The sequence below is a fragment of the Cryptotermes secundus genome, unplaced genomic scaffold, assembly GCF_002891405.2.
Source record: "Cryptotermes secundus unplaced genomic scaffold, Csec_1.0 scaffold1066, whole genome shotgun sequence".
Taxonomy (NCBI): Eukaryota; Metazoa; Arthropoda; class Insecta; order Blattodea; family Kalotermitidae; genus Cryptotermes; species Cryptotermes secundus.
In genome coordinates, this window is record NW_019738984.1 from 569665 (window position 1) to 595222 (window position 25558).

At 39.8% G+C, this 25558-nt stretch overlaps 1 protein-coding gene and 1 long non-coding RNA gene across 2 annotated transcripts in view; one reads left to right on the forward strand and one right to left on the reverse strand.

Moving 5' to 3' along the window:
- The window catches only part of LOC111871543 (acetylcholine receptor subunit beta-like 1), a 160498-nt gene that overhangs the window by 44788 nt on the left and 90152 nt on the right, over positions 1-25558 (reverse strand). Inside the window, exon 4 of the mRNA XM_023864714.2 lies at positions 10786-10895. Within this exon, the coding sequence (XP_023720482.1) occupies positions 10786-10895 (110 nt within the window). The remainder of the gene's footprint in view (positions 1-10785; positions 10896-25558) is intronic.
- Positions 1-25558, forward strand: part of LOC111871544 — a 148414-nt gene that overhangs the window by 40935 nt on the left and 81921 nt on the right. The window contains exons 2-3 of the long non-coding RNA XR_004513782.1: positions 9614-9726; positions 12756-12961. This is a non-coding gene — a long non-coding RNA (uncharacterized LOC111871544). The remainder of the gene's footprint in view (positions 1-9613; positions 9727-12755; positions 12962-25558) is intronic.

Genomic DNA, 25558 nt, shown 5'->3' on the forward strand with positions numbered 1-25558 from the left:
TGGATAGCGATTATGTGATATGTGTTTACTGTAGGTCCATGTCCGTTCTGCGGCTATATAAATAAGTGTGACAGAATTCGTTCAGGGCAGTTACGAGTCAGTGAGTTAAGAAAAATGTTTAGTTCCGAGGTTCCAGAGAGACTGAAGACGAAATAGCAAGAAGACTTCATAGTGAGCTGAAGTGATAGTTTCTGTGTTGAGATCCGTTGCTAGGAGAAGAATAGTGTTAACTCAGAATACTATTGCGTGTGCAACGGTGAACTGGAAAGCGTGTAAATAACAGTGCTACAATTACGTGTAATTCCTGATGGTGTGTATCAGGAGTAAATAAACTCATTCATCCAATCCCGAACCCGCCTTATTAGTCACTAAAACACGTGGCAATATGAATATGCCTGTCTTTAAAAATGTTTAATTTACAAAGGTTAAGTATTTTTGGCCTAATTTGTTCTCAAGTTCTTGCCTTGAAACTTCCGCAGAATTAATAATATATTATGTTCCATCATAATTCACAAGAATCTGTCTCTCATTTCTTTACAATTATTATCTAGATAGAATATAATGCGAAACTGAGTATGTATGTCATTATATAGTGCACGATAAATAGAAATAAAGACCAGAGTAATGTGGAACAGTCTCAAATTCTTGGACAATATTTTGGACATCAGTTTGATTTTCACATCTTGCAAATGCTTACTCGCACAGATAATGGCATAAAGCCAAAAAAAAATGTTCCTCAGCAGCATATTTTAAATATTATAAATACACTGCTCAGTAATTAATATTAACTACAGGGCATTCTAAAATATTTTCTGGAACACTCTTAATTTCTCGATCGTTAGAATAAAAACTTATTTTACCAGATAAATTCAGCTAATACTTTAGGCTGAGTTTTTGTGTTTTGACTCCGTGTAGTCTGCTGGGCGATTATCAGTTACTTGAACTTAGAAGATGGGCGTAACATATTGCTCACAAACACTTGTAAACAATTATCAAACAATGTCACATTACAGAACAACACAATAACAATCTTCACAGACATAAAAATCTCAAACGAGCTAATTTTCGTTCTAAGCCAACGTTCTTAACGCATGTTTGTACAGAGAATCAAATAAAATACCAAGATGTATATACCGCTAAAAAGTCATCTGCCGTTTGATGGAGATATAGTTCTTTATCATTTACGCAGAACCTTTGTTTAAAAATACCCAAAAGAATGCCGAGCGCTTCAGCGCTGCTGCCATTTGCACAGAGTGACGTCACGACACTGGTATGTCCAGCACTCTATGAAATTCAACGTCAATGAACAGAAATGTCCATCATGGAATGTTGGGGAGGTTTTATGGGAAATATATAATATCGAAGGAATAATATGAATCACATACTGCATCTCTCTCTCTCTCTACTTAAATATTATACAGTGTGATCCTAATAAGTGGAAACTTTCCTAACCCGCCGATTTGACGGCTGGTTATTCGGTCGTACCCCTTTAACCTTCTGCTAGAGATAGTCAGTCACTTTCCAAAGAGATAACAGCGAAGTTAGTTGTGTGCAGAGTTCAAAATTTTATCATTTTCTTTATAAACAATGACGTACAGGGTTGATCACAGAATAATGTTATATTTCAGCATTCTCTTGCACTGTATAGATCTGACTTAGGAGTTTCTGCGCCGTCTCAGTGCAACGTTGTTCACTGTTCCTTTATTTGACACTATTTCGGTATATGTTTCGACCTAACTGGTTCCAGCAAGACGACTGAAGGCAGTCACAACCAGCAAACTAAAAAAAGACCTAAGTAACATACATACCTTTAAAAAGCTCTAGCATAGTGCATCACTAATTACAGAAGAACAACCACATGCAACCCACATAACCAGAGGCAACTAAAATAGGAGGAAAGAAAACCGCATTACAGCGAGCAGCAAAATCCTTGTCCACAAAACCTGTACACCACAAGATGGCCACTTACGCCGAAACATGCAGTGAAATAGCGTCCAGTAAAGGAACAGTGAACGACATTTCACTTAAATGGCGCAGAAACTCCTAGGTCTGATCAGAGAATTTTAATATTACTGAGACATTAGTTTTTTTTTCTTTTTAGTTTCTTGCTGTGGTGTGAGACTGAGTCCACTTAGCATGTCGTCTACTCTTTGGCCTACTGTACCAGCCCACGATGTTAGATGAGGATGAGTATGGAGCAGTCGGTGGAATGAGAATGGCAGGGGAAATAGAAGTACTCGGAGAAAACCTGCCTCGGTGCCACTTTGATCACCACGAAACTCACATGACATGACCTGAGATCAAACCCGGGCCTCTACAGTGGGAAGCCTGCGACTAACCGCCTGAGCTATGGCACGCCCATTGTTGACACATAGAGAAGACAAAGAATTTTAATCAATAGCAGGGAAAGGTTCACCCGAATGTACATTGATTCTTGTGTGTCTACAAAACATTACGCATCTATGCGTCTTAAAAGAGACCGCAGAGTCTGCGCTTGATAAAACACGACATGGGAAGAAAATATCGCTCACAGAAGAGAAGCTTAAAAAATTCTTTCGCTGTTATTGATAAGTTCTCGGAAATTCCTCAGACGACAGTTGCAAGAAACAGTCATGTCTGCAGGCTCTGCGTGTAAAGCAACTAATTATTAAGGATTTGTCCTTTTAAGGTGATAATTGTGCACGATGTTAAACCTATTGATGCGCCAGAAATGGTTATGTTTTGTAATTAAGCGCTGAAAAATATGCATGATGGATTCACATATTCTCAGCTGCTATTCATAACCGACGAAGCATACTTTTACTTAAGCGATTATGTGAATTCTGAGAACCCACGAATTCGAAGTGACAAAAATCCCCAAACAGTTTATCAGATTCGGCAACATAACATACAGATTGGAGTATTGTGTGCTGAAGTGCTAGGCCAGTAAACAATGAACTCAGACTGGTACGTAAGAAATATATTGAAACCATTTTTGAAGAGCTAGCAGACAATAAAAGACGGCATGGTTACTTTCAACAGGACAATGTTACTACATGTACTGCCTGCAATTCAGTGAGTGAATTACAAGAGTTGTTCTATGAAAGAAACATAAGTTCAGGACTATGGCCGGCAAGATCGTCGAATTTTAGTGCTCATGACTTTGATTTGTGGGAAAACATAAGAAGAAACGTAAACAAGAACATATCTCGGACTGCTGAAGTCCCAAAAGAACGAGATAAAGGATATAACTTCCAGGATTTCGGCCGACGGAATTCGGTGTGCTACCAAGAAATTCATTCGATGATATGAAACTTCTTTAAGGACAAATTATGATCACTTTGAACATTTCCTTTAAACTCTGATGGTCTTTTTCTTGCTTCACTTTCCAGTTTCTTTTGTATTTGGAAAGGATTCACGCCACAGCACAAGTGTGGGTAATTTAGTTGGCTGTCGGAACTGACTGGTTAGAGCTAGCGGAAGGGACAAGGGGTAAGGTCGATTAAATAGCCAACCTACCTCCTGCATTACTGGTTTCTTTCATTCTGAGATGTATTTATTTACTTGTCCCTGCGCATAACTGTGGAACCACGCGTTGGATTTCAAGTTCATACAGCGGTGGTTATGAAGAGTTCTGTCTCCTGGGATATAGCGCCGTGTAGGATCTGAGGTTCTCACAGCGGTGGTTATGAAGAGTTCTGTCTCCTGGGATATAGCGCCGTGTAGTCAGTTGAAAGTCAACTAATATCTCGGAGGAAAATATCGCTCACATCTTCATGGATAAAAAAATAAACCGAGCACGAAACCAGCGAAAAAATCAGATGATAAGGAGATCTCTCCTTGACTTTGACTTTCAACCGACTACATAGCTTTATATTCCAGAAGATATAACTCTTGAGCACCATGCGTTCTTAATCTTGACACCAGATGGAAGGTATCGGATCAGCGTCACGTCCCAGCCGCTTTACTCCCCTCCGCAGGGAAAGAGTCGGCTAAAGAGCTACACACTCGACTTTGTTTCCCTACATGTTTTACACTCACCAATCCATAGCAATACATTGTGCGTGCACTGCAAGTTGAAGAGCGATTTTAATTTTGCCCTGTAACGTTCAACACAGCACAGTGCTTACCGAGGCACAAGCACATATCATTCATATGATCACATTATGCCTTTTTACTTTACATGAAGCTGTCATCCAGCTTCATCAGCTACCTTAACAATGGGTACTGTGATTACAAGCGGCGTTTTCAGAACATATTCAGCATCATTATCTGGAATCTACTGCGAACCTTCAGTGAACCAGCTCTGCTGTTCTGTTACAGACTTTGTGGCGGAAAAATAGTATCGCTATTTCTGATATCAGATGAGTGAACCGAGCAGAACTCTCTAGCATCAAGGCTGCCTGCATTTTCTCTATTCACACGCCGTAACAACTCCTTCAATCTTATCGCCGCGCAGAAGAATGCAAAAGAAAATCAATAATTTTAACATCATACTCCCATTTACTACAAAAGACAAGACACCTCAATCTGTTATAGTTGGGTACCACTGCGTTACTAACAATACAAATTCAACAGTCGACCCAACAATATTTTATTAATTTAGGTTACACAGTATGTTTCGACCTTTAAAGGGTCATCTTCTGATGTTTCCAGTTACACATTATTATTTACTGATTTGTAACGTGAGATTCCTATATTCATAATTACATATACAGACCATAAAAACAGTTACACTCATATTTATTTACTCGTACATACTATTTATTGGATACTTACTCATTTGAGACTAATTTTAAAATTAAATTTTTTTGATTAAGCTAAAATTAATTTTATAATTTATCTAAGATTAATTTAAAATTAACTTAAAGATTGATTTAAAATCCGGTCTAGAAAACCGAAATTAACGACCGTGGGGATTCGTTGCGCTGACCGCGCGACACCCTCTATCCGCTAAAGTTGGCACTAACTTTGCCGACAAGCGACGGTCGCTCGGTCAGTATAGTTCGCTTGAGGACAAAAATCACGGAATTTGCTTTTGTTTTTTATTTAAAATTTTGAGCTGTGATCGAATTCGTGTCTTGAGCTTAGATTTTTTCAAATTCTTATATTATTTGTCATGCCACCTCAATGTGCTGTGTTGAGCTGCAGTAGAACCCACTTAGTCTTCTCGAATTCTTATATTATTTGTCGTGCCACCTCAATGTGCTGTGTTGAGCTGCAGTAGAACCCACTTAGTCTTCTCAGATTCTTATATTATTTGTTGTGCCACCTCAATGTGCTTTGTTGAGCTGCAGTAGAACCCGCTTAGTCTTCTCAGATTCTTATATTATTTGTTGTGCCACCTCAATGTGCTGTTATTATCATGCTCAACTTTCGTGAGAGCTAATGATCATAGTCTTTTACATTCTTCTTCCGTAGTGACTGGATCGATTGTTAATGTTGTGTTTTTATATTGTCTAGTTTTCGTGGTATATTTATTGCTGAGTGGTCTATACTGCTGCAGGTTACTCTGAACCAGCTAGAGCATAATGAATATACAAAGAGCGCTCAACTGCAAAAGAATGGCTCTTAAGATCAGGTTTCAATGAAAACATGCCTGAACGTGATTAATGACATCAAAGTTCCCTTGTAACCCGCCCTCAGACGATTATGAAAGGTTAGAAGTTCGTGCCATAGTTACAGTATTCAGATATTTACACCACATGAAACATTATTCCATCGTCTAATAATGCCATTCATAAGACATCCAGACTTACTGTAACCCCCTGATAATTAAGACTTCTAAACAGGAAGATTCGATTGAAGCTTGTCTCAGAATGATTACTATAGATCAAAGCTCAGCAGAAGCTAACCGGACGATAATTATAGATCAGGGTTCAGTTAGAAGTTAGGTTAAACCACGGAAAATAACAACTGTCATCTTTGTGCGATTCCATATCCTCGGACTGCTGAAAGCACAAGGATGCCTGTCGGGCACTGAGTTATAGCATAATAAGATGCTCCACAAGAAATTCGTCTAGGACTCAAATCTGCAAGTTGTATGTGTTGTTGTTTAGTGTGACTTGTGCAGTTGGATCATCTTGAGAGTGTAGACCGGCAGTGGTTGCGCTATACCACTGCTCCTACAACTTTTTATTTTATTTTATTTATTTATTTAAATTTTAGCAATCAGAATATTACATAATTCTATAAGCTAAAATGCTGATTACTCATTAGATATACTAATGACTAGTGGCGTGAATAGGTTGATATCCAGCGAAATCACCTGTACAATCTATAATTAGTATCTATACGCTATTACAACTGCAACTCGGTGAAGAGGCGACAGCGGTGGTGGCTGTGTACCTGGGCTGCGTTCTACTCCTGTAGCTGTGCGGGTACCCCTCTCTTATCGACTATGGCTGCTCTTGCTGTTATCCCTTCAAATTAGGTGCCCATCGAGGTATAGCGGGGTGGAAGGAGTGGTAAGATGCTAATTTAACATACTCACTGGTAGTCTGCCACCGGTCTGTCGGACTGAGATCTCTTCGAGTGCGGAGGTTTGGAATAACCTCTGACACAATGGGGAGTGTAGTTAAACACATCTTTATTTTCCACTATATATATATTAGGGGCGTAGTCGGTATAGCGACTGGCTACGGGCTGTACGAGATCGAATCCCAAGAAGGTAAAGAATTTTCTTTCCTCCATTTCGTGCAGAGCGGCTTTGGAGCCCATCCAACCTCCTATCCAAAGGATACAGGAGGCTCTTTCCCGGGGGTAAAGCGGCAGGGGCATGAAGCTGTCTACTCACCTGAGACTAGTGCCGAGGCCAAGAAAATGTGGATCTATACATGCACTTTCCCATATGCTTTCATGGCGTAGTGCTTAATTAGTTAAGATCAGGGACAAACTTACCTTTTACATATTAACACATATGTTGCCAAAATGCCATTTAATATCCTAGTAGCCCTGGGTCGATGGCCTAACCATATCTGTGTTTCACTGGCTACAGTTCCCCATTCAGCTTATTTTCGAAGGACGTGAATACGATGGTGAATTGTTCCACATTTTGTACACATAAGTGGCTCCCGCAACCGCTGATCCAGGGGTGTTTATCATGTGACCTCAAGTGAGTCATCTTTTCGGATTGAGCTAGTTCTAATTCCTGGCCAACCTGTACGTCCGCATGTTTGCGCGCGGTAGTGACCTTAATGTTGACTACAGTGGCCTACAGTCCTGCCTTGCAGTACTGTTGTCCAAACAATTTCTTCCTGGTGTTATCAAAATCCAAAATTCTATGATTTTATATATCTATGATCTTCCCGTTATGTTGCATCCACTTCTACAGCAGATTTCCCAATAAAATCCTTTCTGCGTTTCCTTTTCTCCTCTGCCCACCCTATCATGAACATATCGATTTGATTACCCTAATTATATTAGGCGAGGTTAATAAATTATGAAGTTCTCTGTCATGTACTGATCCATTTTTACTTCGCTTCTGTTCGGGCTGAGAGTGATTTGGTTGAAACTTAGTGAGAGACAAAGTGAATTACAGGAAATAAACTTCTCCCTATAAAATCAACTTACGGGTCGCACCATTTTGATTAACATCAAGATGAAGCCTGTGGTCATTTGAAACTTCAAATATTTTAGAGGACTCTACTGCTCATATCCTCAGGAAAAAGTCGCCATATTCAACAAAATAATCATCCGAGCACTCATTCTTGTGTAATGTCAGTGACCACCTAGACGATAGCTTTGTGTTTTAAAGTAGAAGACCACAATATAAAATTTTGCTAGTACGAAAAACTTAGATTTCAATACAAGCATGGCTTTGTTCTTTGTCATTACGTATATATTTCTAAGGATTCAGTTCATATTCCCTGAAAAAGGGAACAAACTCTATTTAATTTTAAAAGTTCGACAGTTTTATGGAAGATTTCACAAGGCCTCCACAAATTTGAAGAATACAAGATAAGAGAAAATTGAAAGGAGACCAAATTCTGATTACATAAGACATTTTACCCTCACCACATAAAAGTGAACTTAGTTAGAAGTGATGAAGTTGGGAAAGTAAGGAGGCAGAGTTTCATCCTTTCCAGTGTGGCCTGACGTGCCAATACACTTACGAGACACCATTTCGCCCACAGCACAGCTGTCTCTTCCTATACTAAGACTAAAATCCACCGTCACGAGGACTACCAATGCCAGTATTCAGGAAAAAACATGGTCCCTTGGGATCTTCTCAAGTTTACTTTGTTTCTCTTTCCTTCTTTTGTCTTCCCGTTCCTGCTTACCGATGGTCATTCTTACGTCCAAGGAAGAAGATGGCAGTTAGGTAAGATATTTATTATGGCATGGGATCATATTCTTTCTATGCTTCCTCGTAAAGTCTCGATTTTATAGGATGGCAATAAGCTGTTTAGCTGAGTGTCAGGATAGGGATACAGTCACTGCAGACACGCCCGATACCACGCATAGTGGTAACCTACCACCAGCACCTCTTTCAGTCTCGCATTATCACTCACGAACGGCGTATTAGCTATGGATCACTTCGTTCCCTGAGTGTTCGTCATAATAACGAATTCATCCAGGAAAATGTCTTGGAGAACTGAGAAATGAAAGTTATACAAAGTGAAAGGAAGCGGCTATTGTGCGAAATCCCACCACACCCTTCCTTGGTCTGGACTAGTAGGGATGGGTGAACCTCTGAGAGTAGTGTTCTATACTGTGCATATAACTGAACTCATTAGGGTATGAAGGTAAATACTAAAAATCACATGTGCTCTATAAATAACAAAGTTGTCCCTGTGCTTAACTACTTAAGCGCTACAACCATGAAGATATATAGAGGAGTGGATGTACAGATCCACACTTTCTTGGCCTCGGCACTAGTTGTAGGTGAGTGGTCAGCTTCGTGTCCCGCCTGCATTACTCCCGGGGAAAGAGCCCCTGATACCCATTGGATAGGCGGCTGAGCGGACCCAAGAGACGGCCTGAAAGACGTGGAGAAGCGAAAATTCTTGACCATACCGGGACTCGAAATCCGACCCTTCTCTCGTCCAGTACCTAGCCAGTCGCTATACCGACTGCGCTATACTGGCTCCCACATATACTATAAGGAAAACTAATACATTCACAATAGATCTATATATCTCTCTATGGCTTTACAGTCATCCTTTAAACATTGGTCGCGTTTTCAGTTTATTAATATTTTTACACAAAGGGTGGGACTCCTTGGACGGGGGATCAGCCCGTCGCAAGGTCGCTACCTGCACACAAGGCAGTGCAAACACAGAATAAGCGCATACAGACATCTATGCCTCAAGTGGGATTTGAACCCAAGATCCCAATGTTTGAACGAGCGAAGAGTGTTCATGCCTCAGACCGCGTAACCACTGTGAACAACATTCAAGATTTATAATTGAACAAAATTAGAATGAACCATGTAATCCATATCAAATCCTACTTTCGAAGTGTGTCAAATGAAATTACCAGATAACACAAATATGTCGTCACATCCCTAAAGTTACCAAAAATACGTCATCTGAAAGTCAACCTAATGGAAATCTGAAGCAGTCCAAGACGCTTCAGGCACCAGGCAGTATGTAGTCACGTACTCACCTACTCACGTGTTCTGTATCTGCAGACTGACGAACAAAGGAATCACCACGACAGGAAGTGACGTGGAGTCCGGCAACCACACTCCCCACGAGAAAAACACGCGGAATCATCAAGCAGCGAGTTTTAACTTCCCTGAAGGTTAGTAGTGACTCTAACTCCTGACCAACGCCCTAAATCTGGGGCTTCTCATTGGTCCTCTTTGTGTGTCCTAACGTTTTGACCATATATGGTCTGCGACCTGCTGTAAGGCTTCAGTATTCTAAAATGTAGTAAACCTTTAATCCATGCGTGCTGCAGTCATCCTAACCTTACGCACTGTCCCAGCACCCGTACGCATGCCAACTACGTGGTGGCTTACTGATTCTGGGAAGTTTTATGTCACACCTACAGAAGGGCGAGTCTAGCATAACAGGTTCTCTTGAGAGAAGGCGTAGACAGAAGGATAATATTGAAATGTTTCATTTTGTGAAATAGGCTGTGAATGCGTGAATTGTATCCGACACATGTAAATATTCACTTTTTGGGTATTATCAATTGTCCTGTTTTTATTTATTTAAAACAATATTTCGGAATTTGCGGTCTGCCTCCGTCCTCAGACAAAAAGCATATTCAGTCGGGTCTAACTGATAGAGCTAGTCCCCATCTCTGGAGAAAGGAACAAAGTTTCGGAGGCTGGACTCTGCCTCTGCCTCAGATAAAAAAAACCTACTCAGGTGGGCCTAATTCATAGAGCTAGCCCATGCCCCTGGGACAACGGCTTTTCAAATAAATACAAACACGACAGTGGACAATGCCCAAAAAATCAATACCTTTACTTATACACCATCGTCACGAACCATCTTGTATGCAACAAATATCAGTAACGTGCTTTTGTCAATATGATTATGAACATTTTGGGCTCCATAAAAGCAGGGAATATCTTGATCAAGCGAGAAACTATTGACTTCTTTAGGAAGATTCTGTGTCATGACAACCAAAATAACATCAAATCGTCAACACGGCACAAGATCATGAAGACGTATAGGGAGTGCAGAAAAACTAACACATTTCAATCCCAACAATAGATGTAAGCTATGACCGGTATGGCACCAGAGAGGAGCCTCCGATTATCAATTTATAGCTTTGAATTGATAATTACTACTATACAAGGAATTATTTATTCCTGATTGTCTGCATATAAAACTTAGTGGAACTTACTTGTTGAAGAGCACTATATCCGGTTTCCATACTTTGTCTGGCGGAAGTCTGAGGACCCCGATGCCACCGTAGTCTGCTTCGTCCCACTGCAGCTGGTAGTCACTCCACACCTTGAAAAACAGAACGTATTAAAGTTGTGCACAACAAGAAATCAAGAGTTGTGGTCAATATACAAATATGCTATCAACAAGCACTGCCCATCTTCTCTGAAACTGAGACAAAGATAGATTAACCTATTCATAAGGGGTTGACAGTATGGTTGAAAATTTGCTGAAGGCAAGAATTGTGAAGCCAGCTGAGACAGACATTGCTAAGGAACGTATTTGCAAACACACCCGTTTCTAGGTAACAGATTTGTAAGAAGCAACACTGGAATAACTGGGAAGAAACGTTCTCTACGCGCTACGTGACACAACAATAGTAGAACTGTTGGCATTGATGTTTTTGTGTGGTCCATTCCGAGCCCACATAACCAGAAGCAGCTGAGATTACGAGCGAGCCTTGAGACGGCAGTCAGAAGAGCAGGGCTGAGTTGTGAAGCAGTCGCCGGCCAGTAAGGTATTCGATACGAAAGTTGACAAAGCTACGGTCTTGAGCTCGTTACCAGGAGACATGCGGTTAAGATGTAGCAGACTACGAAGGATTCGTAAGTGCTACAGTGAACTGCAGATTGTGTGAATTAGCGTTAGCACTGTAGTTACTTGTAGTTACGTTCTGCAGGAATTCAATAAATGCAATTAACAATGCAAACCCAGTCTATAGTCACTCAATCACGTGACACTATGATTACTGTGTGTGTGGACTTGTGGCAAGGCGATTAATTAATAAAGTTAAGGATTAGAGTTTTCTCTCAGTAGTGACTATAAATAACACTGCCTTCTGGGATCTGACTCCGTGTAATTAGATATAAATTCACAGATGTTTTCAGGAACATATCAACTCTATCTTCAGGGTCTAAGAGTATGTCATGCCAATAATCAGCAAGAAGTAGAACCTGCTTGCCGCCTTCTTCTTACTGATTACTTACTAAGTTTACTCTTGAAACCTGAAGATGGAGGCAGGTCCTTCCATTGAAACGTCAGTGAAACTCCATCTACTATTAGCAATCCCAACAGGTTGCACCCTTCAGAGACCAAGTTAGTAGTTACATATTGTTTATGAGGCAGAGGGTAAATCTGATCACATTCGTGGTCTGAGATCCTATATTTGCCACACATTTAGGCTGGCCTGTGTGTTCGGCGATTAGTTGCTTCGTTGGCCACGAAGAGTTAAATGTTAACTGTGAAGTACATAACTCCGTGGCGAACGTATAGTGTCATTTCACGATAATGGGTAGGTATACCTTATTTGATGTCACAACGTGTAGGGCATTGGAGGGACCCCATAATTTGTGGCAAATCCATTACCATCTCAATTCGATATTATAAACATTTGCATTTTTAGCGCATTTTTTCCTGGATTTCTGAATGAATCATACCGTAATCAGAATTATTGTTTGTAAAAAAAGCCACACGCTGTATAACAAGCTGATTTTAACAACACAGATTTAATGAGCCCTAAACAAGCAACTCGAGCAACGTCTCTCATGTGGTAAAGATTCTGACTTGTATTTCGATGGTGACCATTTGGAACCTCGGTTGGGATATCCACTACGTTTATCCATGCTCTTAGTGGGTTTCCGTAGACTGTCCGGTGGAACTACAGTATCACCACGTCACGCCACGTCACGCCACTTCTCTCTTCTATCCAATTTTTTAATTCATTCGTCGTGATTAGCTTCTCATTACAGATTATCACCAATTATAATTTGATATGCATCATTACATAATCAACGATACATCACGTCAATAAACAGAAGACACCGACTATATATTTGTGGCTCATGAACATATCTGTAAGTACAGTGACAATCTACGGGACGGATGGTGTTCGATTCCCGGGAGGGACTGAATACTTCCTTCTTTTTACAGCGTCCAGAAAGACTCCGGAGCTCACCCAGAATCATGCCCAAAGAATATCAGAAACACCTACCTGGGGGTAAAGCGGCTGAAGCGTGAAGATGATCACTCACCTCCATCTCGTGACAAAATTAAGAATATGTGGAGATATACCTGCGCCCCACCATACGTCTTCATCGCATTAATGCATAAGTACAGGGCTCTAATATTTTACTACAGTAAATAATTTGTAGGCAGGTACAGTAAATAGTTCACTATTTAGTTTAATAACAAATATTCTTAACTGACAACGATTTCATATACGAGCATATGAGTCATACTCATCGACATTTAAATTCGAACTAGCATAAACCCGATGAAATTCCATCTAGAAATGCTTCATGTTATGAGTACCGTAGCTACTCATACGGTATATACAGCTTCCTTATTACAACTGTCACAACACAACTAATATCAAGATCAGTGTCTTGTTTCGGCTGTGCTACATGTTTCGGCTATTAATTGCCATCATCAGGAAAATACATGGTTAACATATATACACCACTGAACCGCAGTACTAGTAAAATTGGATGCAATATTATTAATATATAAAATATTTGACGTAAAAATATCATAAATTAGATTATATAAAACGAAAGTTATAGTATGAAACAAGAATAAAATTGTAAGATTTGAGGCTTTCACGGCGGTGACTATGAAGAAAGCAGTCTTCTGGGNTCGATAGGATGCATGAAATGAAAATCATACAGTATGTATTTCACTGATAAATTCGTATGTGTAATAGCGTTCAAGGAACACTGAAATGGATATTTCACTCAATTTTCACACTATGAATTGGAAAGTTCTGGAAGGCTTCCTATGTTTACACGAAGAGAATATAACATCTTGATAGAGTAACAATAGGCACTAAGCGGTGCTGCTATCTAGAAGTACGCTGCGAAGTAATCCAGAAAATATGACACTGAAATACTGACTCGGCATAAATTTCAAAGCCGTTTACTGCTTCCGTCTTCTACTTCTGTTCGTGACTACCATTAACTCTAACCTCTAACAAAAGTAACAACTTAAGAGCAAGGTTTAGTTTTTTATGCATGTATTTGTTGTGACTAATCAATTTTGTGAACAAGCGAAGCAAAGATTGGTTTTTGTAAACACATATCAATTTTAGTGGAAGAGTTCCTAAACTTGAATATACGAGTATTTGTAGCGACAAGCTCATTCGAAAGAGATAACACTGCATGATTGTTTTGAAGCATTTAGCCAACAGGGAACAGTTGTAAATTAGCTGGCAGTGAGTGTTGTATTTGCTTCGTATCAGCCTGATAGCGTGAGAATGCTTCAGTGAGAGATTGTATTGATCAACCCTGAAAATAGGGGTTTTAGAGACATGCGCTTCTGTAACACGTAAATGACATTCAGGTGTCTCTTCATTTTTGACACTAATGTTTTCGAATAAGTACAGCCTTTTGCTTCTAAAAGCCATCGGATTACAGACATCTCAGGGGGTAGAGTGTCTACAGATGCTGTTAAAGTATATCTTTTTCACGTTCTCAACCCAATACAAAGTAATATGCTTATTAGTTTCGCCATGTCTGCAACTAACAACCTGAGAACCTCGAAATGGATTTATATGAAATCTGACAATACTGAGTTTGGGTTAAAATCGGAAAATAATAAGATACAGTTTACACGAGGACATTTATCTCTATCTAAGTATTTATCAGGGTGAATAATAGTGCCATATGTAAGGCGTACGCGTGATGAAAACAACGAATTCTAGTTCGGATGATTGGATTTATAAACACTTCGGTTACAGTTTCTCTTAATCAATTAATAGAGCGCTGATGCTGATTTACACAATTTCAAGTTAACCGTTACAAACGGACTAGGGTTCTCAGTTTTCATTAGTCGTCTCCTAGCAAAGGATCTCAACACAGAAACTGGCGCATCAAATCACGGTGAGGTCTACCGAGAGGAAGGTGAACGTCAGACGATGTAAGCCTCTACCAAGCAACGACAGTAAAGACGTGTAATAATGAAGTGTAAATTGTAGTCTCACGCTGTATCCAAGTGTCCAATAAATCGAGACATTAATCTAAAACCCATCCATATTTACATTACATAAATCACGTGACATTATATAAACGTATTATCTGCCGATTTTCCCTAATATGTGAAAATTAAATTAATTTTCAATCTGGTGAGTGCGTAACCGGGTCGGAATTAGGAACCAGAAATTCTTGAATACAAGAGTCATCACTTGTAAATTTATTTTAACAGAATTTGAAAGTTTTATTATCGAGTTCAAATGTATTATTAGAATATTCTTTGAATAACTTCTCCTTAGAGAAGTAAAAAGTAAAGCTATCCCTGTAACAGGCCGTGAAAGCTCATAGGATTGTGAGACGTTAAGGGTCCCACATTACCTTGACAATCGGCTCAGAGATGGCGGTAAGTTTGTCAGCCTTACGCGCCGGCCGCGCTTCACTCCCCAGGAAAATCATTTTAATTAATTCCTGGTACTCATTTCTGTTAGAGGCTGAGTAAACTCCAGGGCCTGGTGCGGCCGGAAGGATTAGGTCAATTGAAAAAATCCAATGACCTAATCTGGACTTGAACCCGCGACCTTCCGGCTTGTAGCATAGTATCTTAACCACTACGTAGTAGTATTATCTCTTCCAGAAACTTAGGGTCAGACCAAGAACTGAGGGAGTTACATGAAACCCCTGAATTAGTAGCCGGAATTAAAGTAAATGAAATGGTTGGGATCGGGTCATTAGGTTAGAATAGATCACAGAATTGTTGCTAAGAATACATTTTTTTTTTAATTAAGTCAGAAAGTAAACGAGAATTGTAAAGCCAAACTGAACTGGTGGATTGTATACAGAATGTTTTGAAAGCAAGAAATAAAAATATGAGACCAAAAGAAAATAACAGAGAACAGTGGATATTTGTCGTAAGTCGGACTGAGTGTATTATGGGATTCTTTTTCTTTTTCAATGGCTCTTCCAGCCAATTCAGGGCCCTGGTTTCTAACTCAGTTCCGTAATCATTTTTCGCAGACGGTAGCACTCCTTGGACGAGTGATCAGCTCGTCACAGTGCCTCTACCTAAACACAGAATAAATGCTCACACACACGCCAAACAATCATGCCTTAAGTGGGATTCGAACCCACGATCCCAGCGTCCGAGCGAGCGAAGGCAGTTCATTCCTTAGAACACGCAGCTACTGTGACCGTTATTATAAGACACTAGAGCCGAGGAATAAGCAAGGAAAGATTTTAGTAAATAAATGAATAAATAAATAAATAAGCTTAGAATTAACCAGCCACTTTTTCACAAAGGGTCTCGTTCCTGTTTATTATCTCTTCTTCCGATTGGTTTTTCTCAGGCGTGTTCAGTATTTTCAGTGGCTCAGTTTTCACCTTCTAAAGTTATTTTAATATGTCAGCAGCATTTATGATAAGACCCAGTTATTTTGTAACTACCAGCTAGCTTTACATGAAACTGACTTAGTTTTCCCTTACACCTACCCTCGAAATTATACATTGTTTATTAATTCCCAAAGGTTTGCTCTTTACGTTACAAGTTTGTTGATGGTAATTAGTGCTTATAGATCATAACAATGTCTGAAGCTGGAATATCTCTCTTGAAAACTAACTCGACTCTTCTGCTCCGAAAGCTGTCAGTAGTTTGAATTACAGAACAAAAGACACGTTCCTAGAATTCATTTGGTTAATGAGCCTGTGTGGTATATACTTTCAGGGAATTCTGCCTCCAGAAATTCGGCACTTCATGAAAACTGTGTTTTCTCTGAGTTTCATTTCTTTCTTTACCCCGAGATTTCTTCCTTTCTTTTTTAATTAATTTATTTGATAATTTTTCATTTCCCTCTGTTTGTTTCTCATTCTCCTATTCCTCCACCTTTCGCTTCTAGGTGTTACTATCCAATTCGAAACTCAGCCAAGTGTTGTGTAGAGGTTTCTTTTTTCTTTCCTTTCATTCACTTCACTCTTTCATTGTGTTCTTCCGTTTCTGTCCCTCATAATCCTCCTTCTCTTTCAGTTTCTTGCTATTACAGCGTAACTTTGGAAAGGACCTAATTTATTGCGGAGGTTTTCTAAATTATTATAAAGACATGACGTGTGAGCTTTCGGGAATTGTTCACAATCACAAGACAACACAGAACAATACGAATAAATATCCATGCCGAGATTGATATTCAAAATGGCGATTTCACTGTCTGAGCAGCGCATGGCTATGCAGCCACCAGATTCAACCTTCATTAACTTTCTCCCATGGTTCATCATGTCCGTAATTTCTATTTGTGATGTTACAGAAGATTCAAGGAGTTTAACATGGTCCTCCCTCGTTAGTATCTCAAGAGACTTCTCATTCCGTGGCTTGGTTAGCAGCAGCAATAATTTTATTCATAAAAAAAAGTAAAGTAAAGCTATCCCTATAACAGGCAGTGAAGAGCCATAGGGTTGTGAGACGTTGAGGGTCCCACATTATCCAGAGTCTAGACAGTCGGCTCGCAGATGGCGATAAGGTTGTCAGCCTTACGCGCCGGCCGCGCGTTACTCCCCAGGAAAATTATTTAATTAATTCCTCGTACTCATTTCTGTTAGAGGCTGAGTAGACCCCAGGGCCTAGTGCGGCGTGTAGCACAGCTGCATTCTTCATTCATAACCTTAAATATTAGCAACACTGCGAAGTCTGTATTTTTGACAGAATATTAAATCATTCATACAGAACCTCTAGGTATAATTTTAATGTACTTTCACAAAAATCCGTAATGTCTAGCTCTAACACTTTAATGGTTACAGCCGTGAAGCGATGTTAAATGCAGATAAATTTTTGCAGCGTGTTTGGGTTTACAACCTTCGTTAATGTAAAAGAGAGAAAGGAACGTCAACACAAATCATATACTCTTTTAGGATACTCAGAATTACTGAGATTTTGTACCTTGTCCATCGTCTGGTATTCTAGAAACTAGAAAACGAGACGTTTCGGAAACTAGACCTGTTTCCGTCCTCAGGTGATCGAGGTTAACTCTTTCTAACGGGCCCAACTGAGTAGATGGATTCCGCCCATCGCCTGAGGACGGAAGCAGATTCAGCTTCAAAACGTTATGTTTTTTAGTTTCTACAATACAGAACGATGGGTAAAGCTCAAAAAATCTAGTAATTCTGAGTGTTATACACCATCGTCAGAACTCTAGGATCTTCTAAGATATTTCAGCAGCCACGTGCGGGTTCCTGCATGAATGAATAAGTTAATATACTAGTATTCAGGCTACGAAGTGAACTATGTACAACATGGAATGACCTCCAGTAATATTATCTGTATACGTATTGTGAAGATCGTCAAATGGTTGATCAGTTATTAGCTAGATATAGACATATCATCAGCATATATACGCGGTCTGGCAATAATGTTCGCGAACCCTCCACCGTGTGCTTGCCGTGACAACAGTAGACAGAAACGTCAGTATGGTTTGATGACGTTGGTATGTCAACGTTTCACAGCTGTGTTGTTGTTGATCTATGGCAGTCTCTTTCTGAATGGCGTCTATTATTCCATAAGTGTGTTTTGGTGTGCCGTCGCGAGAATATCCGAGCTTGAATTAGAGCACTGTTTATGAGGGAGTTTTTAGCTATTAAACAAATAACTGAGCCGGAAAACCCTCCCTATTCATCGGATCTAGCTCCCAATAGCTTTCTTTTTCCCGAAGATAAAGGAAATACTGAAAGGAAGGCATTTTGATGACATTGATGATATCAGGAGTAATACAACAGTAGATCTAAAGGCCATTCAACAAAACCAGTTCCAAATTGTTTTGAAGGGTGAACTAGGCGCTGGCATCGGTGCATAGCTTCCCAAGGGGAGTATTTTGAAAGCGACTGCAGCGATATTCAGCAATAAGGCATATAGAAATTTTACCGCGATGAGTTCGCGAACTTCATTGTCAGACCACGTATTCTTATATTATGAAGGAAATATGCTAAAATTAACAACACCCGCAGCCAAGAAGGGAACACGCATCACGAGACACGATACACACGGCATATAAGAGGAACGACACCCATAGTGGAGGAACCATGCGCGGATTTTGAATTGAGAGAGATGCGACGAATATCTTAACAAGATTTTAGTATACAAAAAATTTATTATAACTGAGGAATATTTTAAAATACTTTTTAAATAATTTTACAGTGACATAATGGCATGCAATGCAATAGATTAGTATAAATGGAGCACCTGATGATGGCACTATGGTGCCGAAACATGTTGTGAAGTGACGGGTGAAAGTGGATGCACTGCAAGACGGACACTGTATATGTATCATCGACGAAAATCAGTGCAACAGGACGCTAAAATACAACATTATAAAATTAATAACTTTAAATCATTCAGAAACCCGAAAGGAACCTTGCCAGTAGCGGAAGCTTACAGTGCTATGGAAGGCCATCGTGAACACTTACATGTAACACTCTGTGCATGTAAATATTATGGGGCGGTAATGAACATCAGTTTATTATATAATTAAGTTGGCTCTTTCCATGTGTTGTAGGTTATACTAATAGTTGGTAACACAGAAATACCCGCTGCCAAACTTGGGCATATTACAGATCAGTGAAGCGGGGAGGTGATCGTAGGTACAGGTAGTCACAGTCATCATTGCCATGATGCAGGATAAATAAAGGAGGACTAACAATTTGGCAGTACGTTGAATTCCCTCTAATTACAAGTGTACTGGCAACAAAACAGTTCCGTTTCATGACATTTTGGTTGATTACAATTAACTAATCATTTTCTCTATCTGCTGGCCAATCACTGTCGAACCGCATCAATCAGATAACCAGTTGTTGTGGCAACGATTGTTAATTTGACGAATTTCCTCGCTAGGTGGCGTTTCGTATGGATATACAGCAAGCATCGCTTCTATCGTTAGATCGGAACAGAAAATTATTTTCTGGGAGGTATTTATAGGGCACGTTTTGAATTCCGAATAGAAAACAATTATGAATCTTCATTCATTCATCATTCATCAGTAATCTGTCAAGACGACATGTCCACAGTCTCTTCCAAAACAGTTCCTCCACTTGACGCGATCTAGAGCTTTCTCCTTCAAATGAAAATATCCTGTTTTGTCCCCGAGGTCATCCAGCAGCTTCTTACGTCTTCTTCCTCGTCTTCTGGTCACTTCTATCCGCCCCTCTATCTTTCCTTCAATAACTTCTTTTAGAAGGCAGTTACCGCGTAAGATATGACCAATCCAATTAGCCTTCCGTTTTCTTATTTTTTGTAGGATATTCCTCTGCTCACTGACTCACTCTAAATAACATTTCTTCATTTCTCACATAATCTGTCCAACTGATCTTCTCCATCCTTCTCCAACACCACATTTCGAAACTTTCCAGGTGTTTCTGATCTACTGCCCTAAGTGTCCAAGTTTCAGCCCAAAATGCTCCAGATGCAGCATTTCACTGGTTTCTTTTTCAAATTTAAGTCCAATTTGCTGGTAAAAAGATTCTTCTTCTTGCTAAATGCAGCTTTTCCCATGGCAATCCTTGATTTAATTTCACACGTACACCTTCCATCATCTGTTAACAAGCTACCCAAATATTTAAAACAATTCACATTCTCCAGTTGTTTTTGGTCTATCTTTATTGTGACTGGGGTTGGTTGTCTCGAAATTGTCATTACTTTTGTTTTCTCCACATTCATTTCCATGCCATAGCACCTTCCAATTTCAATTAGTCTGTCAATCATACCCTGTAGCACAGTTTCTTCCTTAGCCATTAACACAAGGTCATCTGCATATTTCACAGTTTGAATAATTTGCCCTCCTAATTTGAAGTCTCCGAGCCCATCCAGAGCTTATGAATCTTATTAACGAATTAAGTGTACCTGCTCATTACCTGTTTAAATTAAGAGCATCGTTACTAACATACACTAAGACCTAATTGGTTTTATAAAACTCAGTACGAACATCAAACAAACAAATGAACAAATTCCGTGGCTTTGGTCCGCTAGCGAACTATACCACCAAGCGACCGTCGCTTATTGGCAAAATTAGTACCAACTTAGCGGTTAGAGGTGTCGCATGGTCAGCGCAACGGATCCCAACGGCCGTTAATCTCAGTTTTCTAGACCGGAGCCTCTACTTTTCCATTCAAGTAGCTCCTCAGTTATGTTCACGAGGCTGAGTGGACTCCGTTCCAGACCCAATACTTCTCAGAAAATCTGTTAGAGCCGGGAATCGAACCCGGATCTCTGGATCTGCAACCATGAACTCTGACCATCACACTACAGAGGTGGTCCAGTATGAACATCCTTCCATTAAATACTACACATTCCTGTATTTTTAATTCTCTGTTAACAAAAATACCAAAATAACATCCATGCGAACATCTGAGGTTCTATCATCGCCAACGTCATTACATGTACGCCTACGATTCTGAAAATTTGTAACATATATTTAATAAACATTTATTAATATCTCGTAAAAGGTGGGGGTTTGGTTTCTAAAAAGAAACATTGCTGTTGTTAACCTAGAAACTGCAGCACTCCCTTGGGATTCTATTACAGTGTTACACTGCAAATGAACCTTTATTCATTTGCAAGCCACTGATATTTTCCTTGTGTACTTATATACCGTGGTTATATACATACCAAAATATCGAGTTTGGGGAGGGAATTGAGTATATAACTAAAGGGAAAAATAGAAAAATATAGAAAAGGCCAAATAATTTGGTGTGCGAACTAACAAGTTATTGTAACTTTATTAACATACAGTATGTCAGTAATAACGGCATCTGCTGAAACCTGGGTTAAATGACATAGTTCTGGACTCATAATAAAACTCGCTGGAGGAAAAGTCCCCTTGTATTTGACTGGTCATAGTCGTCAGGTTACTTTTCTGTGTGTAATATTTCTGCATGCTGGAATCTCTGCAAAATTTCTATGTTGGATGTACTTATAGTTCCCCATAATGGTGTGCCGTAAGTCCAAATAGGCTTCAGTAATTTCTTGTATACTAGGAGTTTATTTTCGCTAGACAGTTCTGACTTTCTGCCACTTAGCCAGTTAATCTGACTAAATTTTATGTCCAGTTGTTTTCTTTTGGCGAGAATATGTGTGCGCCAGGTCAACCGCCTGTCCAGGTGAAGGCCTAAGTATTTGATTGATTCCTCTTGTGGTATGCATGTTCCGTTTAATAGTACCGGAGGGCAGGTTCCGTGTCTCAGAGTTAAGGTGATGTGCGCGGATTTAGTTTCATTGGCCTCAATTCTCCACCGCTGTAGCCGTTCTTCGAATTGGTCTAAGTGCGTTTGCAGTATCCGGGATGCTTCAGTATGGTTCTCATGAGACGCTAGTATTGTTGTGTCGTCGGCATAGATGGCAAGCATTGTTTGTCCGGTTTCTGATAAGTCAGCCGTATATATGGAATATAGCATAGGCCCGAGGATACTACCCTGTGGAACTCAGGTTTCGGGAAATAATTCTTCCCTTTCAAAGTCCAGAGTGTGTCAGAAAGAGTGAATGAATTTCACGTAACGGGCGCTTGAAATCCATCCATTCTTTCTGACGCACCTTGTATATTCCGGTGTTCCTCAAGGATCTGTCCTAGGACCCCTGACGTTCAATGAGTTTATTAATTATCTATGCGATGCAATTAACTATTTTATGTATTTCCTTTTTGCTGACGATTGTAGAATATACCTAGCTGTCATACCTCCTGAAGACTGATAACCACTACAGCCTGATATTAGCTCTATTCAAGGCTTGTGAACTGCTAACTATATTAAGTTCAGTATCAATAAAACTAATCATACCTTCTCAAAGAATACCAATGTATTTATCTATGATTATGAACTTTGTCAAATTTCTATATCATGAACCGATTTAATTAAAGGTCTGGGAACATTTCTTGATTCTAAATTTCACTTCCACTAGCATATTAACCATATATTTTCTCACTGTATTAAGTTGCTGAGTCTAGTTCGCAGCATAACCGTCACTTTCTCATCTCTTGAATATATGTACATCCTATATTGTACGTTAATTAGGCCTAAGGTGGAATAAGGGTCTGAATGGAATTCAATTACCTCAACTGATGCCAACAAAACTAAACGCATTAAGCAGAAGTTTTCAGTCCTTCGTTTTAATAGCTTCTTTCCTCAAATCAATTAAAGCTAATTTCTAGCTTTGGAGTAATTAAAATTGGACGCTTTACATAAGAGGATGAACCACCTCGATGGGATATTCCTTACTCAACTTTACCTTATTTCTGAAGTCTGTCCTTTTCTTTTGAAGTCTGCTGGTCTCCTACTCCCTTCTCTGTGTATCAGAGGTTTTGTTTTGTTCAGTGTCTGCTCCTCAAACAAAACTCTCCATTTGTTGGGCTCGCTTCTATTTCAGATGTTGATATTAGGGACGCTACATACCTTGAGCCAAAACTTGTATATGTATCTATATACATTTTCTTCTCTCTGCAGATTTCTTGGCGCATTTGAAATTTTGAATTTAATTTTTATCCAAATACTCTGATTTGGTTTGTTGTGCATCTGTTTTTATTCACGCGTGGTTTTTTATAATTGGGCCTTGGGATGTTGTGAAAAAGGTAAAGCTACCCCTGTAACAGGGCGTGGAGGCTTATAGGGTTGTAAGACGTCGAAGCTCCCACATTCTCTAGACAATAAGCTCACAGATGACGGTGAGGTTGCCAGTCTTAAGCGCCGTTCACCCTTCATCCCCAGGAAGATTCCTGGCACTCATTTTTGTTAGAGGCTGAGTTAACCCTTAGGCCATAATGCTGCTGGAAGGATTAGATCAATCGAAAAATCCAATGATATGTATAGGCTTGTAAATTAATATAAAAAGGTAAAGCTATTCCTGTAACAGGTCACGGAGGCCCATAGGGTTGTAAGACGTTGAGGATCCTACATTGACTAGACAATCGACTCACAGATGGCGGTAAAGTTGACAGCCTTATGCGCCGGCCGCCATTTACCCCCCAGGAAGATTCATGGTAATCATTTCTCTTAGTGGCTGAGTCGACCCCAGGGCCATAGTGCGGCTGGAAGGATTAGGTCAATTGAAAAAAATCCACCTCATCGGGACTCAAACCCGCGACCTTCCGGCTTGTAACATAGTGCCTCAACCAACTACGCTACTGCGTGCCCATAAATAATTATAGAATTGATTAATTAATATTACTACATATTTCAATAATTAAAAGTGTAATTATTTCAACATGAAATTCGAAATATATGAAGAGTCACCTTCCGGTAACAAATTCCATGAAGACTCATTAACGGATTCTGGATATGACCTTCATAATCAGGATTCATTTAGGTACTTATTACATATTACAACCAAATCAATTTACATACACGTACTTCGATAAATTTAGATGAGTTTCGACATCTTTTTTTTTTATATAGAGGTTGTTCAGTAAGACTATCTTCCAACGAAGAGAAGGAGAAGTACGCGTTGGGTAGAACTAGTTACCCCTCGCTACTCTCTCTTCATGTCCAGACACAACAAGTTTCAATGTACCGAAAGTCGTACCGACCTGTGCATTGCACGGATGAGCATTGTCTCGCCATATCAGCGTTGAAGAATGCATCACCCGAGGACTGATACATCATATTCATGTAATATTACGCAATCGCGATCTAACTTAAAGAAGCACCTCCATTTATCTGGAGAGACTGAGGAATATCACCAAAACACAAATCTCAACCTGTATAGCCCGTGCTAAAATCGAAATTCAAATCCAACACCTCAAAAACACAAGTCAGAAGCGCTACTGCTTAGGTCCTTGTTCTGTTGTACGAGTGTACGGAAGACACACACACAATCTAAGCGTTATTTATTGAACACGACTTGCATATATCATTTAATGGATGTTCATACGAATACAAAATTTAAAATATATGGACGTTTACAAATGTGCCGGGATAGCGAAGTCGGTATAGGGACTGGCTACGGGCTCGACTACCGAGGGGGCCGAGTTCGAGTCCCTGTAGGGACAATTTCCTCCTCTCCACGTAGTCCAGACCGGATCTGGGTCGGGCCCAGCCTCATATCCAGGGGCCACTGAGAGCTATTTCCTCTGGGATAAATCTGCCGAGACGTGAAGCTGACCACTCACCTTTGGCAAGTGCCGAGGACAAGAATATGTGGATCTATACATTTACACCCTCCATACGTCTTCATGGTGTAGTGATGAATTAGTTAAGCACAGAACAAATTTTAACTTTATGAACGTTTAGAAAGCAAAAAGTAAAGAAAGTAAAGCTATCCTTGTATCAGGCCGTGAAGGCCCATAGGTTTGTGAGACGTTGAGGTTCCCACATTATCTAGAAAATCGGCTCAAAGATGGAGGTAAGGTTAAAATCTGTTTAGAAAGTACACTGTGAAAGTTTATACAACGGACGGCAGAAGGCGTGGATGGAACGTATCTTCAGCCTAAAATTGTGGGTATAATTAACAGAATTCATGTTCTACTCCACTCTACTATCTTTCAATCATTATTCCTGTTTTTCCCACTTAGAGCATATGGGATCCGTGAAATGCTTCGTTTCACTTCAGTTTCTTAACCTTAGACATTCGGTAAAACTCCTTGCACGAGTAATCAGCCTGTAGAAAGGCCGATACCTACACAGAATAAACGCAGAAAAACATCCATACATTGAGTAGGATGATTCGAACCCACGATCCCATTGTTCTAGTGGGCGGAGATATTTAATGTCTTAGACCGAGAGGCCACTGTGATCGGCCTCCACACTAGTGCAATA